The 19,008-nt window shown below is 47.8% G+C and overlaps 1 protein-coding gene across 1 annotated transcript in view; it reads right to left on the reverse strand.

Moving 5' to 3' along the window:
- Window positions 1-19,008, reverse strand: part of PLXNA4 (plexin A4) — a 466,063-nt gene that overhangs the window by 114,268 nt on the left and 332,787 nt on the right. The window contains exons 7-8 of the mRNA XM_067317539.1: window positions 5,275-5,398; window positions 1,705-1,858 (exon numbers count right to left, since the gene is read on the reverse strand). Coding sequence (XP_067173640.1) covers window positions 1,705-1,858; window positions 5,275-5,398 — 278 coding nt within the window. The remainder of the gene's footprint in view (window positions 1-1,704; window positions 1,859-5,274; window positions 5,399-19,008) is intronic.

The following is a 19,008-nucleotide window of genomic DNA, read 5'->3' on the forward strand; positions in this document are numbered from 1 at the left end:
CAGCTGTGGGTAGTAACTGGGTGAATTAATTGCAGTAATTTGGTGAGGAAGGAATCCATGTTTAATTCAATACTTTGGCCTAGTTGGCCCTTTCACCTCTATTATTTTCTTCCTCACCTGAAAGATTCATTAATCAATCAGGCCAAAGCAAACTTGACAACTCGTCTCAGCATGCACCCACGTGCTCACCCATCCACCTACAAGCACACATATACACATGCACACATACGCATGCACACACCACACACACTTGACTAAACACATTTTGCTGCCAGTGCTCGACTCTGCTGCCCATCTGCTGCCGCCAGCTTTGACAGCTCTGTTAACTGCTTCATATTTAACAACTTTGCCAACATCTTGTGTATATTTTAAAACAGAATCTGAGGACTGGATGGCTCCAGGGATCAGACACTCTACAGAGCCACACATCCCTTGGTTCAAATCCAGCCTCTGGCACTATGCATGGAGGACTTGGTCTTTGCAGAGGTGCAGAGCACCAGCTGCTGAATTTGATACAAGCCGCAGGTGTCCAGCTTCTCTGGAAACCCTGCTCCACATAAATCTCTCCCTGCTGTCCTGCCTTCAGCTTCCACCACTATTTTTATTCTCTGGTCATTTATAGCCCAGCCCTGGACAGATGTCCACACCAAGGAAATGATACCTGGCTTCTATCTTGGAAGGCAAGTGTGACTTATGACTCAGGGAGCCCTGAAGATGGTAGCAGCCTTTTGGGTGCTTAGATGCATTTTCCTGCAGTGGGACTATAACAGAGAGCACACCTGTTGTTGTGTGTGGCTGGGGGAGAGCAGAGAGATAACAGTGATAATTTGTGTCACTTCATCTTTTGTGGCCTGAGAGGGTTGTCAGTGCCAAACTTTACAGCAAAAATCCACAAGAAGCCAAGGACAAAAATGGCAGCATCCTCCCTTGCCTCTTGTGGCAATCAACAGTGTTGATGTCTTTATAGCAAGTGCCTGCAGAGAGCCTCAAACACAGAAGTACTTAGAAAAGGGAAGCAAAAAGGAGCAGAGAGCTGGGGCAGGGGGGAGAATAGAAGGGGGAGTCCATCCTTGAGACGAGGTATTTCCACCTTGGACCACATTGTGAGAGAGCCAGGAACAGCCTGGGAACAGCTGAAGGGAGTAAAGGTGGGGGAGAGACACAAGAAACTGAGCATATGGACCTATGGCTGGGAGGAGCAGGATGAAATTACAGGAGGGATCATTCAGATCTGCAGGATGTTCTGGCTGCTACAGAGGATGGGGTATATGGGACGTATTGAGAGCATTTACAGCCTGATTCCAACAGCCTGAGCAAAATGCTTCCAAAGACACTGCACTGGTCTCATGTCTTTGCTAGATATATGCAATTGCCACTCGGTGGCAGTCTGAAAACGCATACCATCACACACATATGCACCTTAATGCGGGTACTGATATCCCAGCTCACTGCTGGCACACGTGTGCACACATAAACACACAAACACGCTCACACTCAGCACACGTGCTACAATGTGTTGCTGTGCTGCTCCACCAGCGAGCACCAACACAGCATCCCACCTACCCCTGTGCTTTACACTGACCCATCCTCAGGCTCCTGTAAGCCAAACTCTGCTTCTAGAGCAAGTGGATACTGAGATGCATGGGAGTGGGATGAGAAAGGAAGGGAGAAGTGGTGCAAGTGGGGGAGCTGTGAGATACCCACCGTTCTCTGTGATGATCTGAGGCACCTCTTTGGCAGCTGGCGAGATGCATTGGATCTGACTGCCCACCACCAAGCCATCCATCTCTGACAGGTCCTCGAAGGTGCAGTTAACTCCTGCTGACAGCTCAGGGACATTGTAGGTCTCCAAGACTAGCTGCAAGCAAAGATGGAAGGAGGGAAGAAGAGAGAGAAAAAAAAGAGAGAAAAAATACTGAGCTGAACAACAGAGCTGGGCAAGCAGGAGAGAATTACACTGGAGAGGTTGGACAAAGAGCCTCTTGCTAGACAGAGCATCCTCCTTCAACAGAAAGCAGCGATTCAGGAGAGGGATGTGTGTGTGGAGGGGAAAGGAGATGAAATGCCGATGCCAACACAAGTGGTACGTGGCTATGCAGGAACAACTGCACTGCATCCCAGTGCTGGCTGGGTCAGTGGAGGGGAAGGAGTGCTCGTTATCTGTCATGCAAGTGTAAGGTTAGACAGGGAGTCTTTGGAGCCGGCTGTGAAGACTGGGGCTTTGCTGGCCCCAAGGCACGCGGTTTCTGAGGAAGGCGACTGCTACTCACAAGAGGCACTCTGCAGACTACAGAGAAACTGTAGCGCTCCAGTCTAACTCTCTACGGCCTGCTCTCCTAGCATCAGCAGATGGGGGGAGCGCTCTGTCACCAAGTTCCTGCGTAAGGAGAGTCTAGTTACAGCCTTCGGTCCACCACACAAAACCGCTCTCTCTAGAGGCACAGCAAATTCACTGCTTCTGTCCTGCCCATCCCACCGAGGAAGCAGTTGGCCCTGGGGATGTGCTGTATTGGGGCATCATAAATTAAAAAAATAAAAATAAAAGCTATGAAGAAGGAATTCCTGGTGATTTTAGAGTTCATGACCCTCACCAGCTTTACCATGTCATTACTCATGGTCATTAAAGAAAGGAATCGCACGGCTGGTTTCTACCATGTTCATGCTCTAGCAGAGGGCCTTCATGCTGCTGTCTTACCAGACCAGATAAGGTCCTGCACCACTGCTCTCCAGCCCTGAGGGTCCTGCCTAAACCACTCTTGAACAAAGACACCCCATGACCAAAGGCAGAGAGGCATCACAGGGTACTTCTAGCAACTGCTGATGACCTAGTAGTATAAATTTAGGGTTACTGTCACCAATCACTAGAGCCAGTCCCTAGAGGCAGGCACAAACTTGGATGCTTTCCACGCTTGCCTACTCCAGGAGCTAGTTGAGGCCTCATCTGAGGTGACAGCCACTAAAAGGAGACACAATGCATGCTGAAGTGTTGTGACTATCAGCACAAAGAACAGAGGAGATCAGGCCAGGTGCTAAAGCAGGGGATAATGGGTAACATAACTCTTGCATATTGCTTCTCCACACAGTTTTCCTCACGTGGAGAAGACTTGGGGGCTATTTCTCAACACTAGGCACCATGAGGGAGAAAGGCTGAGCAGATGGGTCTTTGCCCTGACTGACATAAAGACCTTGCATGAGTATGTTCATTTCCTGGCAAAGGGAGCAGCAATGGGAAAGGCAATTTTGTTTCTTGGATGGGGAGCAGGAGAAAGCTTTGGGTACTTGAACAGATTTAGCATTTAGGCAGTTCAAAACTCTCCTGTCAAATGGTTGCCCCTCTCCTGCATCTACCTGCTCACGAATACACTGTCAGCAGTGGAGAAGGGGAAACCGTTCTCCTTGATAAATCTCTCTCTTTGAGCACAGCAAGTGAAGAATATAGGTGTGCCATGCTGAGGATGACACCAACAGATAGACCGGTAGAGCTTGGCCACGAACATCATGACCAATGCTCACCCTGAGCAGACAAGAAGTCTTACATCCCCCATGCCTACTCTGGAGCTCCTGCAGTGAGGGAGGAACGGAGCCTCCCCCCAAGCAAGTATTTCTTCTCAGATACAGCTTTCCAAGTCAGTGTCAGTGTCCAAAAGTTAAAGAACTAGCTGGCCACACAAATAACTTCTCTGCCTCTATAGGCAAGAACTTGATATTGTTGTCCCTTAGTTAGAACCCAAGTAAGACCCCACAAGGACACCACTGGCCATTCAATCATCAGTGCTCCCCTCTTGGTTTGCCAAGAGACTAGCTGAGATGGTTGTGAATGAGCTAGGACACCAGTCCATCCAGAACTGGGCTGAGACTCCCATGGCAATTTTCATGCAGACTATTGGGCAAAAGTGAGATGCTGGCAACTTCTGATCCCAGCAGCTTGGGGTTGTCTTGCCCTGCCAGAGTAACCTAGAGGTAAAGGTCTTTTATTCTGTTATCAATTTCAATTGCCCTGAGCCAGCTAGTCCCCCAGGATTTATTCTAACATAAAAGAATTCAAAGACTACTGAGAGAATAAGAGAAAGAAACCTTGAGCTCCCAGAAGAACAAAGGACTTAAGATGTCTCAGATCAGTTTTGTTTGAAGCCTAGGAAAGTTAAGTCACAGCAAAGTTAAGAGGCTGAAACAAAGCAGCAATGATTGGACATGCAGGCTTTGAAAGGCTGATTTCATTATCACTGACTAAAACCCAGCACTCCAAAACCTATCACCTAGAAGATGTCTGACAGCTGCACCTTGGGCAATACCATTTAGACCTTTCAGGATGTGGGGCTAGGGACCGACTCACCCAAAAATGGAGCTTTCAGGGCCTGAGTTATCAGGTCAGTTCCAGTCCAAACTAGTATGGCCAAAAGGGTAGAGCCTTGGTAGCCTGGATGAAATGCGTCCCTACCTCATTCTCAGAGGGGGTCGAGTTCTCACTACATTTGCTACTGCTGTCATGAGCTGGAAGAAAAGCCAAGAGCTGCCTAGATTTTCCACAGTGATTTCTTGCCTCAGGCCCAGAAAAAGGATCAGGATCACTTACTGCTTTACCATCACTCATTGTGTGTCTAGGCCAGATGCTGTCTTCAACAGCTCTTGGCCTTAAAGGCTAAACCTTGTTCTGAAGAAGGTCACATGATGTAGCATGGACTTTGACAGCCTTAGATTCCTCTGTGTAGTATCCTGCCTCTCTGCTCTGCATACTCAGTGCTGGAGCTGCAACAGAGTGGAGTTGTTGGTAGCTTAAGAAGGAGACACTTCCACCCAAGGTGATGGGAAATTAGAGCTTATTAAAATAGCTCATGGTATCCCTCACTTGTCCTCCTTCTAGAGGGTCAGATCTAACCTCGATGATGTCCTTTGCCTAAAGCCCATGCCTAGCTGTTCAAAAACCCTTCTCCAAGGAAGTGAATATCTGCACCGTGTGCGCACAACACTTCCAGGGTGTGGAGGCCCTTCAGAGCTGCCCTTAGCTCCTCACACAAAACAGGGAAGCCTCTTTCCACACTTCTAGCCAGGGTATAACCAAAGCCCAAATGCCCTCCCATGGAAAATCTTTCTGCATGCCAAGAAAGCTGCTGGGAAAGTTAATGGCTTCTGGAGAACTTCCTGGCTTTGAACTTCCCATCTTTCCCACTCCTGCTGAATCCAAGTGACACATGCCTGGGACCATCAGATTGACCGCATGGGCAGACTAAACCTGAGGGGCAGGGAGGGATGGGGATGGGAATTAACATTCCTTACCAGTACGTTGTACTGGGAGACAGAGATGTTGTTGGGATGCACAGTAAGCCGGACGCACTGCTTCATCTCCGAGGCAAATCTCCGAGGCTCGCTGGAGCGCTCACACCGCTCCTTCCTCGTGCACCTGAGCAAATGGGAACAGAGAGGGGCAGGGTTAACACGAAGCCTGGCTAGGAGGGTGAAGGTGACCCTGGGATGTGGGAGGAGTGATCACTGAGGGTGGAAAGTCAACACTGTACCCTTTGGCACCTCACTGGCTTGAAAGCCTTCACAGTCACACCCTGGAGCTCTCTGACTCCAGTGCTGACCGGAGTATCACAGCAGGCTTAATGGTGGCAAGGACACCATGAAAGAGGAGGGGTGTGGAGTGGAAGCCTCAACTCTTGGGTAAGATGCACAGCCCTGGAGATGATCCAGTGGAAGCGGTGGGTACATGGCATGTGAGCAGTACAAGCTCACAAAGATCAAAACAATCACTAATTCTTATCAGTGCTTTCAGCAGCTTTCACTGTCTCTGGTCTTCTCTGCAGGGTGTAAACGCAGAACAGCAATGTGAATGGGTAATGGCACGTCCTGTTTTAATCCAGATTTGCATTTACTTGGTATAAAAGACATCATATGTATTTTACTCCGCATGTGCTGCCGAGGCCACAGCTTTGAGGAAGATGTCTGCCTAGAAATCCACGGGTTAATACAAAAGGACAGCTCCGACTGCATGCCAATTACCTTTTGCCATTAAGCTAATGTTATGGACTTGCACAGGGTGGCTTCAATGGATTTTGTTATTAGCAGTGCTATTACCCCCCATTAAAATCGGCTATAAAAACTAAGTGCGGATGTTAAATTATTCAGCCACTCCCAGACTTTGGATTCTTCGGTTCTGAGCGTGCGAGGGGGCTATTGGGGGATTAGCTCCAGGATCACCCCTGAGTCCTTGCTCCCTGGAGCAGAGTTTGTACCCTTATGCCTGGGGATTTGCAAACGGGGACCTAAGGCAATACATTTCTTTGGACCCTAGTTTGGGTCTAAAGAAAACCCGATATACTGCTGAGCCTGAGCGTTACAGAGCTTGGGGTCTGGTCTGGGAGTTTAGGGCTTGTCTTCTCTTTAGTGACTGAAACTAGATGAAATCAACACCCCAATTTCAAACTCAAACTGCTCCATCTTCCTGGAACAGGAAAATTTTCTATTTCCAGGAATCGAAAGGGAGATCTCAGCCGTTCTCAGCAGACCCCCAATTTGCTTTGCAGATCTGAGAGAGCGAGAGCAGCACTGCAGCTCCCTCTCTCCACTCCCTGGGAGCCCTCATCCCATTAGTCTCCTTTAGCACTGCCACATATTGGATCAGGAATTTTAAATGTACAGTCTCCAGAGGGCAAGAAGGATAGCCTATTAACTGCTCTCAAAACTGTAAAAGTTCCCTATCACAGAACGAAAGCCAAGGCAAAATGCTGACCCGAGATTTTTGCAAGCACTTTTGTAAAACAAATAGGCGCAGCAATACCAACAAAGCTCTGCAGGGCATGGAAATTCCTCCCCTGAGAATAGCTTGGAAGGAAAAACTTTTGGGCTTGATGTCAAAAAACAAGTGCCCAAATTCTTCAAAAAGTCCAGCCACCTCCCATTTATTTCCTCAGACTGCAGCATGGCAGAAAAGTCTGGATCTTCTCAAATTAAACGGGCAGCTACCCGGACTCAGTTCCAGTGTAGTAGCATAGTAGTTTGCATGGCTTTTACCCTCTGATGCACAAGCACACCTGACATTTGCACAGGAGGAACAACACACAGGAATATGGTGAGCATTAAGGAACCCAGTTTATATTCCCAGCCACTGACCTGGAATACGTTTGTTAACATCCTATCCTGCTGTTTACTGGTTATACAGATTTAAAGCATACAACTCTTCAAACCAAAGACTCGCTCTGTATACATCTGACATGTCTTATAGCCCTGATATCTGTTGTAAGGCATATTGTCATACAAATAGTAAAATAATAATAATAATAAAAAAAAACCCCAGACTAAGCTTTGCTTTAGTATAATATTAAGGTTGCAGTGTCAGGCACTCAGAAATTAGGTACTGCCAGATTGAAAGTAGCTTCGGCATTTCTATATGTGTTCCCTGCACTGGCGCACTGTGAGCCAGACTTTAATTACAGGATCGCGTATTATTATTCTTTTTCTTCCATAGGTGACCTTAATTCTGCCACTTGCTAACTTTTGACTTTGCATTCATTCTCCCTGTCTGACTTTTTGAATTCAATTTCTCAATTTAAAACTAAAAAGAAAAGCAAAAAAAAAAAAAAAACCCTGCTGCTCAAATCTGATTACAGGGGAGTTTTGCCAAGCAGACCCAAAATGAACCCGGCTCTGGGTCACCAGCAAGGTTCAGGTCCTCAGACCAACATCACAGACCCCCTCCTTGCGCTAGGAGCGTAATTGATCCCAGGTAACTGATCCCAGCCCCTGCATAAATCAAGACTAAAGGGATGAAGCCTCCGGCCATTGGGTTCCTCAGCAGAGCAAGGTATTGCCCTCTCGAATCAGTCTCAGAAATGAGCGGTGTCAGCCAAAACGCAGAACAAAACACAGCAAAAACCCCAGCCACCGAAGGCAGCCACCCCAAGGGGAAATCACGGACCAAAAACTGAAGTTCAGCAAGTTGTAAATAAAGGCAGATGGGACTTTTTAGTAAATAAATGCCTCCAGACTCAACTGCCCCTCGTAGAAAGGTGATCCCCTGGACGGTGGCTGCCTGCACGCTGCAGCTGGACTATGGGAGGGATAAAGAAATAGGCCAGCTGGTAAAAACCAACCCCCCTAATCATTTTTGTACTGTCTTCTGAAAAACAGCGTGTATTATTTTGGGCCCTGAGCAATCACTATGACTCTGCTGTACTCTCATCTGGTGCAGCTGATGCCCTCTCTATTACTGCTTATGAGACAAATACCTTGTACTGCCAATAATTGCTTCCCTTTAATAAAATATCAGTAACTCTAACACACTGGCTCTGTCAATATGCCGAGATCACTTTCCGCTGCCATATAACCTAATTCGATGCTATTCATGCTATAATTAGCTTGTGTGTAACTCCCACCCAGCGGCATCACATTACACTTAAGACACCTAAAACAGCGTGCACGACCCCGAACTTATTTGCATAAGGTTATGGTGTAGACATGGCACTTCTCTGTATGTCTTAATAACACCTGCTATTTCATTACCAGCTGCATCTTTAACAATTGCAAGTCTCCTGCTTCTGTCTAAACCATCAGTACAAATACTAAGAAACTGGTCCTGCCACTGAACCATAAGGAATCTTATATCCTGATCATCTCACATTAAAATAAATACCGCTAACGCTAACCCTCTGTTCACTATCCACTAACCAATTATTTTAATAAAATTAAATTAATACTTTGCGCTTCTGTGGCATCTTTCATCCAAGGATCTCAAAGGGCTTCGCCTGGAGCTAATTAATCTTCACGACACCTCTCTGTGGTAGAGACATTCCCACTCAGAGAGGGGAAAGGGAACATAGACATGTGCGTGTCAGAGACCAGAGCAAGGCCCAGGTTTCTGAGGATGAGGTGAAGGCCCTGGTTTGGGATGCAAGAGAGATCAGAGTTAAATCCCAGGTCTGCCACCTGGGAGCTGAAGCAACCTGCTGGGCCACGTTCTGCAAACAGTGGTACTGGGGAAAGGAGCTATTCCACCTGTGCAATGAGGCACTAAGGGCTCTTCCACCTTGCCAGGGCAGTGCAGCCCCAGTCCAGATCCACTCAACCACCTCCAGGGTTTGTCCCTAAGTGGCCAGCGTTAGGAGTGTCAATCTGAACCCCAGAAATCTCTGGAGGGGATGAACCTCAGCGCACACCTGGACTCTCAGTGCACCTGCATAACCCAGGTGCAAGAAGGGTCAAGTGGGGATACTCCTCCATCTGCAAGCTCTGCGATTTTGCTAAGCGTGGCATGGAGAGCTGCAGATCATGCTGCTGCAGAGCTGTCAGCCTGTGATGAGAATGCGTCTGTCATGGGGCTTAGCCTGCTGACACCTCACTTTGTCTCTCAGTGAAGACCCACCTCCATCATCCAGCTGCAGAAGAAAAACCACAAACAAGAAAGCAAAGAAAACCAGGACCTGTGTTTGTCAGACTGTTGGCCTATTTTTTGGCCATATCTTTGTTTCTCCTAAGCCCAGTATAGTGGGGTCCTGATCCTTGCTGCGCCTTCCCCATCGTCCCCATCCTACTGGTTGACCCCTGGGAGCTTCTCCCATACGTCTTTGTTCCGAGCATTGCATCTCCCTTTCCTCCTGCCTTGGGGCTGTGTCTTTGGCATCCAGACCTGATGAGGATCTGGGCTAACGGTCAGAAAGTGGCTGTGATCACAGCATCTGCAGGGAATGGAGGTCAGCAAAACCTTTCCCCATCCCCGAGCTATGGGCTTTTCTCATACACCCGTATCTGACCGCAAACCGCTTCTCCGTGTCATTTGTGATGACAAATTAAATATACTTAAAAGGCAAAGTGGCCCTTGTGCCTGGCCCTTCTAGTGGCAATCGTTTTCCAAGACATTCAAAACCCTGATAAGATCCTACAGTGGGTTTCTTCCCTCCTTCGGGCTCGTTGGGTACGTGGTGTTCAGCTGCAGGCTCTGCGCCGGCAGGGGGTCTCGCTGGGCGGTGGGGCTGCCGTGTCACGGCCCGAGGCTGTCAGGCCTCATGGCGAGGTGGGGAGTTGTTCTGCTAATTCACACCATTAGCCAGATCTGGTGGGCCCTGCTGGAGATCAAACTAATTGACACCCTGAGTGGACAAAATAGACAGAGACAGATAGTCCTGCAAGGAGGAAGCCTCAGGTTCAACCAACCAAGAAGGAAGTTTCTGTAAGTCTGTATTTTGCTTATATATATATTTTGTTTTTTGGGGGGGGAACACTGCAGACAAATAAAAAACAAAAAAAATAGAAAGTACAGCCCTGACTGAGGCTTTCTTGCTTATGTCCATAGATATTGAAACAGCAAAAGATTTTGATTCTTGGTTTTCTTTTTTAAATTTACCAGAAGCTGACTAAAATACCCAATTTTTCTGAATTATTTTTATTATTTTATTATTTATTGTTTTATTCTGAATTTTTTTTATTATTTTCATTTATATGAAAATAATAAAAAAAAATTGCCAGTTTTCTGGCAAGAGAAGAAAAACATTCTGTTAATTGATTTTAATTAAAACAATTTTCCAAGACAAAAGGGTTTTGACTGGATCTGATCAGAAATTTCTGCTCAGAGCAGAGGGGTTTTTTTGGACAAATTGCAGTTAGCACACTATACAATATTTTACTCAGAAAAAAAAAAAGACAGATCTTACCACTAAAAAAAAAAAATTCTCAGAAAGAGATTTCAAACAAATTTGGGGGGGGAGGGGAGAAGCCTTGGCATTTCGTGTACAGCAGTCATCTTTCTACTGCTCTTGCATGGCAAGATTTGCAGTCTGGCCAGGGAGGTGGGTTCACGGGGAAGAAGAGGGAAATGAAGCATCTGACCTCAGTGTTAAGGAGGGGGAGCAGAGTGAGAGACAGCTGAATGGTGTGGGTCAGTTCAGCAAACCAAAATGAAACCCTTCTATCATCTCCAAATGGGTAATTTGCAGGCATTGCTGTTTTGCAAAAGGTTTTGACATTTCAGCTTTCTTTTCCTATTCCAAACAGTGACATTTCCCGCAGGAGACAAATTCACTCACCCTTTGACAGATTAATCACAACCACCTTTTCATTACACCTTCCCTCCAGAGCTGATAACCTTGAGAGTGCCGAGTGGGACCAGGGTGCCTTTGGACACCCTGTTCACACCAGCAAGGACAGACCACCAGGGCAGGATGGCTGAGTGGCTCCCGACCCGATTTGATGGGATTCCCCAGCCCATTTGTCACGAGGTCTTTCGTCACTGTGGGGTCACTCGCACCAGGGCCCTCAGCTCGTGCAGAGGGGTCTCCCCCCAAGCCTCATCCTCCAGTCTGTGGCCACATTATCATTCTCACCCTTCTCTCTGCTGCAAGATGGAGATGTTGCCTTGGCAGACACTGCTTTCCCCTTCCTCACCCCTTCCCAGTTCTGTGCTTTCGGCTTGGACGCTGTCGCACATGTTTTTTAGTCATGCTCTTAAATTTGCCCTGTCCTTTGGTCCTACCTTCTTCTTCTCAGGTTGTCTGTCTCTCTCCTAGACTTTCTTCACCAGTGATGTCCTCTATCTTTATCCTAATCCTCTCATGCCCACCCCAAGAGGGAACACATTTTGCCCAGGTGTCTTGAGTAGATCCATCAGAGGAGAAAGTTCAGGAAAATTCCCATGGAGAAGGACACAGGATGAAGGGAAACTTCAAGGGAAATCTTATTTAGGTCTCAATTTGAAACACTCTCTGCATCCCTGGACTGAAAAACACAGATGGTCCCAGCAACCCTAGAGCAAGACAGCAGCAAGACACTATGATTTTTCATTCCTTTCCTCACTTCCTCTCCAAGAGAAATATGAGATTTCCCAGCTCAGGCAGAGCCTGGAGAGAGGCAGGCTGCATTTGCAGGTGGTTGGCAAAGAATTTAACTGAGGAGACTCCCAGACGTCCCAACTCAGTATGGACCAACAAATTAGGAATTTGAAATCTAGCAAGGGAACAGGCACAGTGCAGTGAACAGCTGTCCTTGTCGCAGAGGAAAAGGGGCACTTCCTCCAGAATGAAACAACAGAAAGGATCGCTGTTCCTCAAAGTCTCCAGTCTTTTCACCACACCAACACTTTTGACTTGATGTGCCTCCTGGGTAAAGCTGGGACAGGCTATACAGCCTGGGAGACACAGCACTTTTGGCATTGCTACCTTTCCTGGGTTTTCCACTCTCTGAACAAAGCCAGGCAGCTTCTGGCAAAGAGTAGTATTCCCCAAATGAGCACAGGGAGCTGGTGGGTGAGGCTGGCTCTTTACTGCTGCAGTGACAAAGTTCCCTGAGGCCAAAGAGGAAGGTGGATTACAAGATTCATCTAGACTGGGACAACACCGCAGACCAAGAGCAGTCTTTCGAGGTTCCCCAGGTCACTGTCTTTTTGATTCCCTGACCCAGCTCTGCCCAAAGTCCTTGCTCAAAGGCAGGAGGGGTTGTCCATTCGAAGGCTAATGAGGTAGGTCAGAGATGCCTTTTGCAAGGTGGTCAGCAGAGGGAGCTCAGTGGAAGCCAAGTGCAACCCTCTTGGCATTTTCAGCCAGCGCTGTGGACAGTAATCTGCAAACGGAACTACAAGACAGAGAGAAATGCAGCTCTGAACATCTCTGGAGTTTAAAGCTGCTTGAATGTGGCAATCTGAATCAAGCTCATTAGTTGGGTCCTTCTTCTTTCAGGATGGGATGTGATATGACCACTTCCTTTATTTTAATGGAAAGGTTTTGGTTTCCCAGTTGTAAAGGCGGAAGAGACTGGAATAGATCAGTTACAGAGAACTGGAGATATAACAAGGGGTCTGGTTTTAGCCAAAGTCTGACCAGCATATACAGCCGGCTTTGCCTCTCTGGAGATCACTGTATCACAAGGAGAGAACAAGGCTGGGGAAGGAGGGAGCAGCTGAAATTTGCCTTTCCTTCCACTGGAACTGAAGTAATTTTCTGGCTGGAGTCAAGAAAAGTAAGGAGATTCAGTCCCACTTGCAAGTAAAGTTTAAGGTCAGTTTTAGCAATGTTTTGACATTTCCAGATTCCCTCAGGGTCCTAAGAATAGGATTGCCATAAATGTCGAGACGCAGCCATCACTGACCTTAAACTTCATGTGGTATCGTGGGGAATAGTCATCCCTCCCAGACTATTCTTCCTGGCCTCCAGGTTGCCCACAATGCTAGAGGATAGCAAAATCTAGCTTCCCTGGCAAGAACGAGTTAAATGCATTCATTTCCTGGGATACTCCATTTACTACGGAAAGGCAGGAGATGCTGCAGGAAAAGAGGGACAAATCTGAGGTGAGACCTTGTAAAGGACCATTCCTGGGAAACCTGTTCTGGCAATGAGAAAAGGGATGGCTTTTCTAGCAACTTGATCTGCATCCAGGGCCCTACTGAGCACAGCCCAGCTTGGACATGACCTGACAATCACTTGGAAAGTATGACAAGGTAGGAAGGAGACATCACCACTCTGATTTCTTTCATGAGGAAGGATTAAGTGATTCAGAAGACTGACGAAGGAACCAGACCCTTGTTTTAGTCTGTGGTGCTAACCACAAACAAGATCTCCTCTCCAAGAAACCTTCTCTTTGAGCATCAAAGACTAGGTGAGCAAGAAAGACCAAAGGCCATCAGGATGGACTTGCTGAGCCAGAGAAGTGGTTTCTCAGCCGGTGGTATCTGGGAACCCAGGGGGTTGTGGATTATCTCTAAGAGATGTGCAGAAGATAACTCAAGAAGTCGGTGTTGTCAGGAAGCTGAAATCCACTCTATGGAGCTCTGTGTCTCCCCAGAGCAGTTTTTCAGGGACCACAAGGCACCAAGTTTCAAACCACTAACCAAAACTAACTCCCATCCCTTCTCCTTTTGGTGCCTGGCTTGTAGCCCAGCTGGGACAACCCTGGGATGAAAGACCAGAAGTCCCGGCTGTCCTTGGGCAGAAGTTCAGGAAGGGAAAGGCTGCACTGCCAACGCTCCCTCTTCCCCACGTGCCTCCTGCCTGCCACCAACCCTGTCACTTAGCCAAATAGAGTGAGGATGCTAATTGCTCTGCCTGCTAATCTATTCTAATGCATGGTAATAGAAGCCGAGTTTCTGCCCTGATAACTCGCCCGGCTTATGCTGCAGAACTGCAATCCTGCTGCCTGCCCCTTATCTCTGTCCCCAGGTGGGCTCCTCCCTCCATCACAGCAACTGAATAAGCCCTCCCCTGGAGCCCTGGGGGGCATGGATGAAAGGGATTTATTCCTCTGTCTCCTGCCCTACAAAGCCAGATACTCAGTAAAAAACATCCCCCCCTTTCCCTGATTTGGGGGATTTCATGCCCCTTTTCCTTACCCTCTTCCCCCTCCCCAAGTTTCCAGATTGTCTTGTCAGTGCTAATCTTGCCTGGGGAGCCCTGGGTTGGCCTGGCCAATGCAACCTGCTCCCCAGCCCCAGCCTGTGAAAGAAGGTTGCTGGTTCAGAGGTGGCCCAGGGACCACGCTGGCTCACACACTGCTGGGATGCAGCCACAGAAAAGCGAATTGCGTGCGGGCATGTGTGTGTGCAGGATAGATCGTTGATGAGCATTTTGATGGCTCATTCAAGCCTGAGATGAACAGGCGCATTTCACATGCAAATCCCTGGAAACTTGGAGCTTTTGTCCAATGAAGAATTGGCAATTGTTTGCTGACACTGGGGGAGGAAAGTGTGGAAATGAGGGAGGAGGTCTGAGGAAGGTGTTGTGGAAATACACCCCTCAGCTGGCCCTGCTCAGCGTTACAGAAAGGCCCTGTTCCTCCCTTCCCAGCGGTGTGACAGCCACGATGCTCAGAGAGGCCTCGAGAATAAAAAGCCCCAACCAGCTCTGCAGCATCAGAGAGTCAGTCAATGGCTGGGGCTGAACAGCTTGGGGCTGGGGGCAGGACTCCACTGACTCCTGGTGAGTCCAGCCTTGGGCTGCAAGTGACAGCAATGTTTCAGCTCCAGTGAGAAATGATCTAGCTGAGTTTCATTCCCTTTGGGTATCAGTTTCCAGTGAAACCCACAGCGTGAAGCTAGGCTGCCCTGGAGAGCGCTGGTATTTGTTGATTTCCACCCGGTACTGCAAGCTTGCTTGAAGCAGTAACTAGCAGCAACCGCACTGGTCCCTGTAAGAAACCTCTTCCCCACTGTAGAATTGGCACCAACAAAAAGCCAGCATGCACGTTTGACACACGGAAGCGCTGGAATCGCCTGCCTTCATCCACTGACCCTTTCTAACCTCCTGTAAGGGTCAAAATTACAAGGGAAGGACACCTCAGAAGCTGCAGGGTCTCTGCTATATCATCCCTTAAATCTCAGCCCTAACTCCTTTGTTTCTGAACTAACAAGGCATAGCACAAGCCTGGAAGCTAAAGGCAGGGAGAGAATCGCAGAGCACAGACTCATGAGCAGCAGGCAGAGCTCAAGCCAAAGGCACGCATGTGAACTACCATCAATGCAGAGCGCCGAGGTGGTCTACACGAAAGAAATCACAGGAATCAGTCTGGAACTGTCTTTTTCCATCTGCCCATAAAAGACTGGGCTTCAAATAAAGATGGAAAAACCCCTGAAGATTCAGCTGAAGTCTACCTGAGTAATGCAAGCTCTCCTTCTGTCTCTGAGGAGGCAGTAAAATAGCTTTCCCAGCACTGAATTCACTTACAGTCATTTTAAAGAAAATTAAAAAAGAAGAAAGTGAGAGAAAGGGAACAAGGTTGCTAGATAAGGCAAGTAATTAATGAACAAAATTACTTTTCCCGGAGAGCATCCTATCATGGCACTTCCTATTCATGATGATAATACTTGTGAATGTCTTCCCCAGAACCTGGGCAGATAACACCTACGCTCTCTTGCGCTCCTACATGCTCTCCTCAGCAAGGGCTGATGCAAATAATTTGTTCAAAGGGGCTAAAGCTCTTTGTTCATGGCCTGATTCAGATGCCTGGGAACATCTTCCCTGAATTCTGCATGGGAGCCTCTTTTAAGTAACTCTGGAGAAATTTGTTCAGTCTTTTCCCTATCACTGTGGTCCAAGAGGCAAGTATCTGTTGGTGAAGATGATAGGAGGTGCTCAAGCCTCCAGAAATGTAAGATCTAGAGTGCATTGCTCTGGACATGAAAAGATCAGAGCTAATTCAAACCAGTGGGTCTCAGACATGAATCATTGCCAAAACTGCAGTGAAACCCAGAAGTCCTTCGAGAGGGTGGGAGGGTTCGGTACCTCTTTACCTCACCTCTTAAAGGATCAAGATTGCAGAAAAATTGGAATCAAGGAATACAGTATCTGTGTTCAAGGAGGCTTGCAGAGAGATTTTGGGAGCGATGGGAAGTGCGCTGTAAGAGGTCCCCCACTTCTACAGATACTGAGTCACTACCAAACACAGCCAGCATGTAGTTTAATTGCTCTTTCACTGCTGGCATCTGCTTCCTGACTTGGAAAAGCATAGTAAGAAAAGAGGAAGTGTTTCCACAGAATAGATTCTTGGGTTTGAATACTGTTTACTGCCTCTTTACCCTCACTCCAAACAGTCCTACCCAGAAAGTTGTGGGGCATAGGAGACCACACAGAGCTGCTCAAACCAGGCTCTCTCTCCCCACTACTCCTTTTGGCCCACTTAGAGCCAGCCCATAAGAAACACCAGGACCATAACTTTACCACCCTCCCTCCCCTAAATTATTACTGCCTTATAGCTGTGTTGTTTTGGCCATTTGGCCACAAGGAGGTCCTCAGGCCTCATTCCCCAAAACACACAAGGAGCTATTAGTCCGGTCTGATACACCCCACTGAGCCCACCCCTCACATCATCAGGCAGAGGAAAGCACTGCCCCTGTCTGACCCGCAGCTTTCCTGGGACCCTCAGCTAATGCTCCAGCTGCAGGGGAAAGGCTGTCGGCACATGATGTATGAATTTCCTCTCATCCATGCATGGCTGGAAAAGATGGGTTAAATGCTGAAAAATTGCTGTGGTGGTATGAATGACCTCCAGCAGGCTGGGCTGTCAGATGCATGGCAGTAGAGTTATTTATTATACATTCCAGGTGTCCATCTCCCACACATTTTCCTCCTTTTCTTCCCTTATAAGCCCATACTTGGAGCTAGTATGTTGCTCCCCTCTGGGCAACTCTGAGACCACTGGGTGCACAGCACTGTCAGGCTGAGCTGAGAGCTGAATGAGAATCAACTGGGAAAGATATTATTTCTTCCAGATATATATAAGGACAGCACAGATTGTGGAGTCATGGTACTGGGGATCCAGAGTGGGTTGGTGCTGGGCAACAGCTGGAGATGCTGAAAGAGGTGAGAATTCACATGCGGGTCTGTGATGTTGGCTCCAGTGCATGATCCACCTGTGTGAGACACATCTCTCAATGCGATAATTCATGATGAGCAAGAATTTAGGTATGCCCAAAAGCAGCAAGAGCAACCTGCTAGGTTTGGCCTCCTTCCAGACCAGGTCTATAAAGTTCAGCCAGAATCCTGGATTCAAACCATCCACCTAATGCAATGGTTTCAGGGCTCAGGATTTGAGTTTTTAGTAGGAGGCAGAGCAACAGTCAGGCACTGCACACTGGGGGAAAGACGAAGCAAGGAAAACAAACCCTATGGTATGTTTGTGCTCTTGGATGAGTTATAAACAAGGAGGAAGACTCTCCAAGATGGCTGAGTTGGAACTAAAGTCAAGCGTATTCTCCATGTGTAGGGAGACGGTGGAATAAAAAGGTCTAGGGAAGTATCCATGCTATGAAGATAAAGAGCAGATTTGGCAATAGGCTGAAGTTAGTTGAGCTCCATGATTTTAATGGTCCTTGCTCCAACCTGCACGCCTTGCTTAAGGAAAGGATTGATGCAACAGGCTGTAGCATGCTCAGCCTCGCTCATCCCTGACCACTGAGACAACATAACCGTTCAGCTCTCAGGCGCTAAATGGGCTCAAGCTCTCTTTGCACAAGTAGCTGCAGAGCTCAGGCAGCGTTTGCTCCTGAAGGTACGCTTGTGTGGATGTCTCCGCTTCGGAAGAGGCTTGGACCAGTGTTTATCTCAGCCTGCAGATGTATCCTCAGGAGCGTGGATAGGCTGGCAGCGCCGGGAGACAAAGGGCGCGTGGTGCCGACTTTAACCCAGCCCTTCCCCTGCCAGAGCTGTCCCCGCGGTCCGGGATGTTAAGTGTCATTTGAATCTGGTGCAGTGCATGAGGTGAAGGTGTTATTATTCAAGCCACTGGTTCCAATGAGATTATTCAGTCTAATGGAGCAGCTTGCATGGACCTCCTCTAAGCCTGAATTTTCACTGTCAGAGAATTCCCAGTCAAGTGGAAAATTAGAAGGAGAAGGGAAGAGGGGGTTGTGGAGGGGAGAGGTGAGGGGATGATTAAGTTCTCTAGAAATTAATTCATAACTAGAGGAATGGAAATAATAACTCCCCAAGCTGATGGACAATCCCCAGCAAACACATTTCAATTTGGAAGCCAGCTTTGCTGCTGTCGCATCGTTCACTTTCTGGCTCACACTGCTTCATTGATTTAATTTTCCACCCAAGGTGTTGATTTTGTCCTCAGACTGCGGCTCCTGCTTTCTCCCTCACAAGGCCAGAGCATCTCAGAGACCCCTCACTACCCCTGGCCGCCCAACCCGCAGTGCTCAGCTTTGGGCAGTTCTGGTGGTGTATGGCCTGGAAGTGTGGCTAGACCTGGAGTGATGCACTGGGGAAGAGACAGGAAGGGAGTAAAGGAAGGAAAAGATCTTGCTTTTTAGTTCTCTTCAGGTTTTTTACCCAGTAAGTGATCCCAGCTCTTGGCGGGTCTAGAAGCTCTTATGCAGTGCACACATGTGCTAGTTGGAGTTCACAACCAGCCCCAACCTGTTTCACCCTAGCATCTAAATCTGCATCTTGGTCTATCTTTTGTATTTGTGATCCCACAAACTGTCCAAGGGCAGGGCAGGACTTGGTCAAAACCACTAGACTATCAAAGCTACAACAAAACGTTTGTTGGGTGAAACAGCTTCAAAACAGAATTGGATATTAAACTCAGAGACAG

Source organism: Apteryx mantelli, chromosome 1 (assembly GCF_036417845.1).
Source record: "Apteryx mantelli isolate bAptMan1 chromosome 1, bAptMan1.hap1, whole genome shotgun sequence".
NCBI classification, from domain to species: domain Eukaryota; kingdom Metazoa; phylum Chordata; class Aves; order Apterygiformes; family Apterygidae; genus Apteryx; species Apteryx mantelli.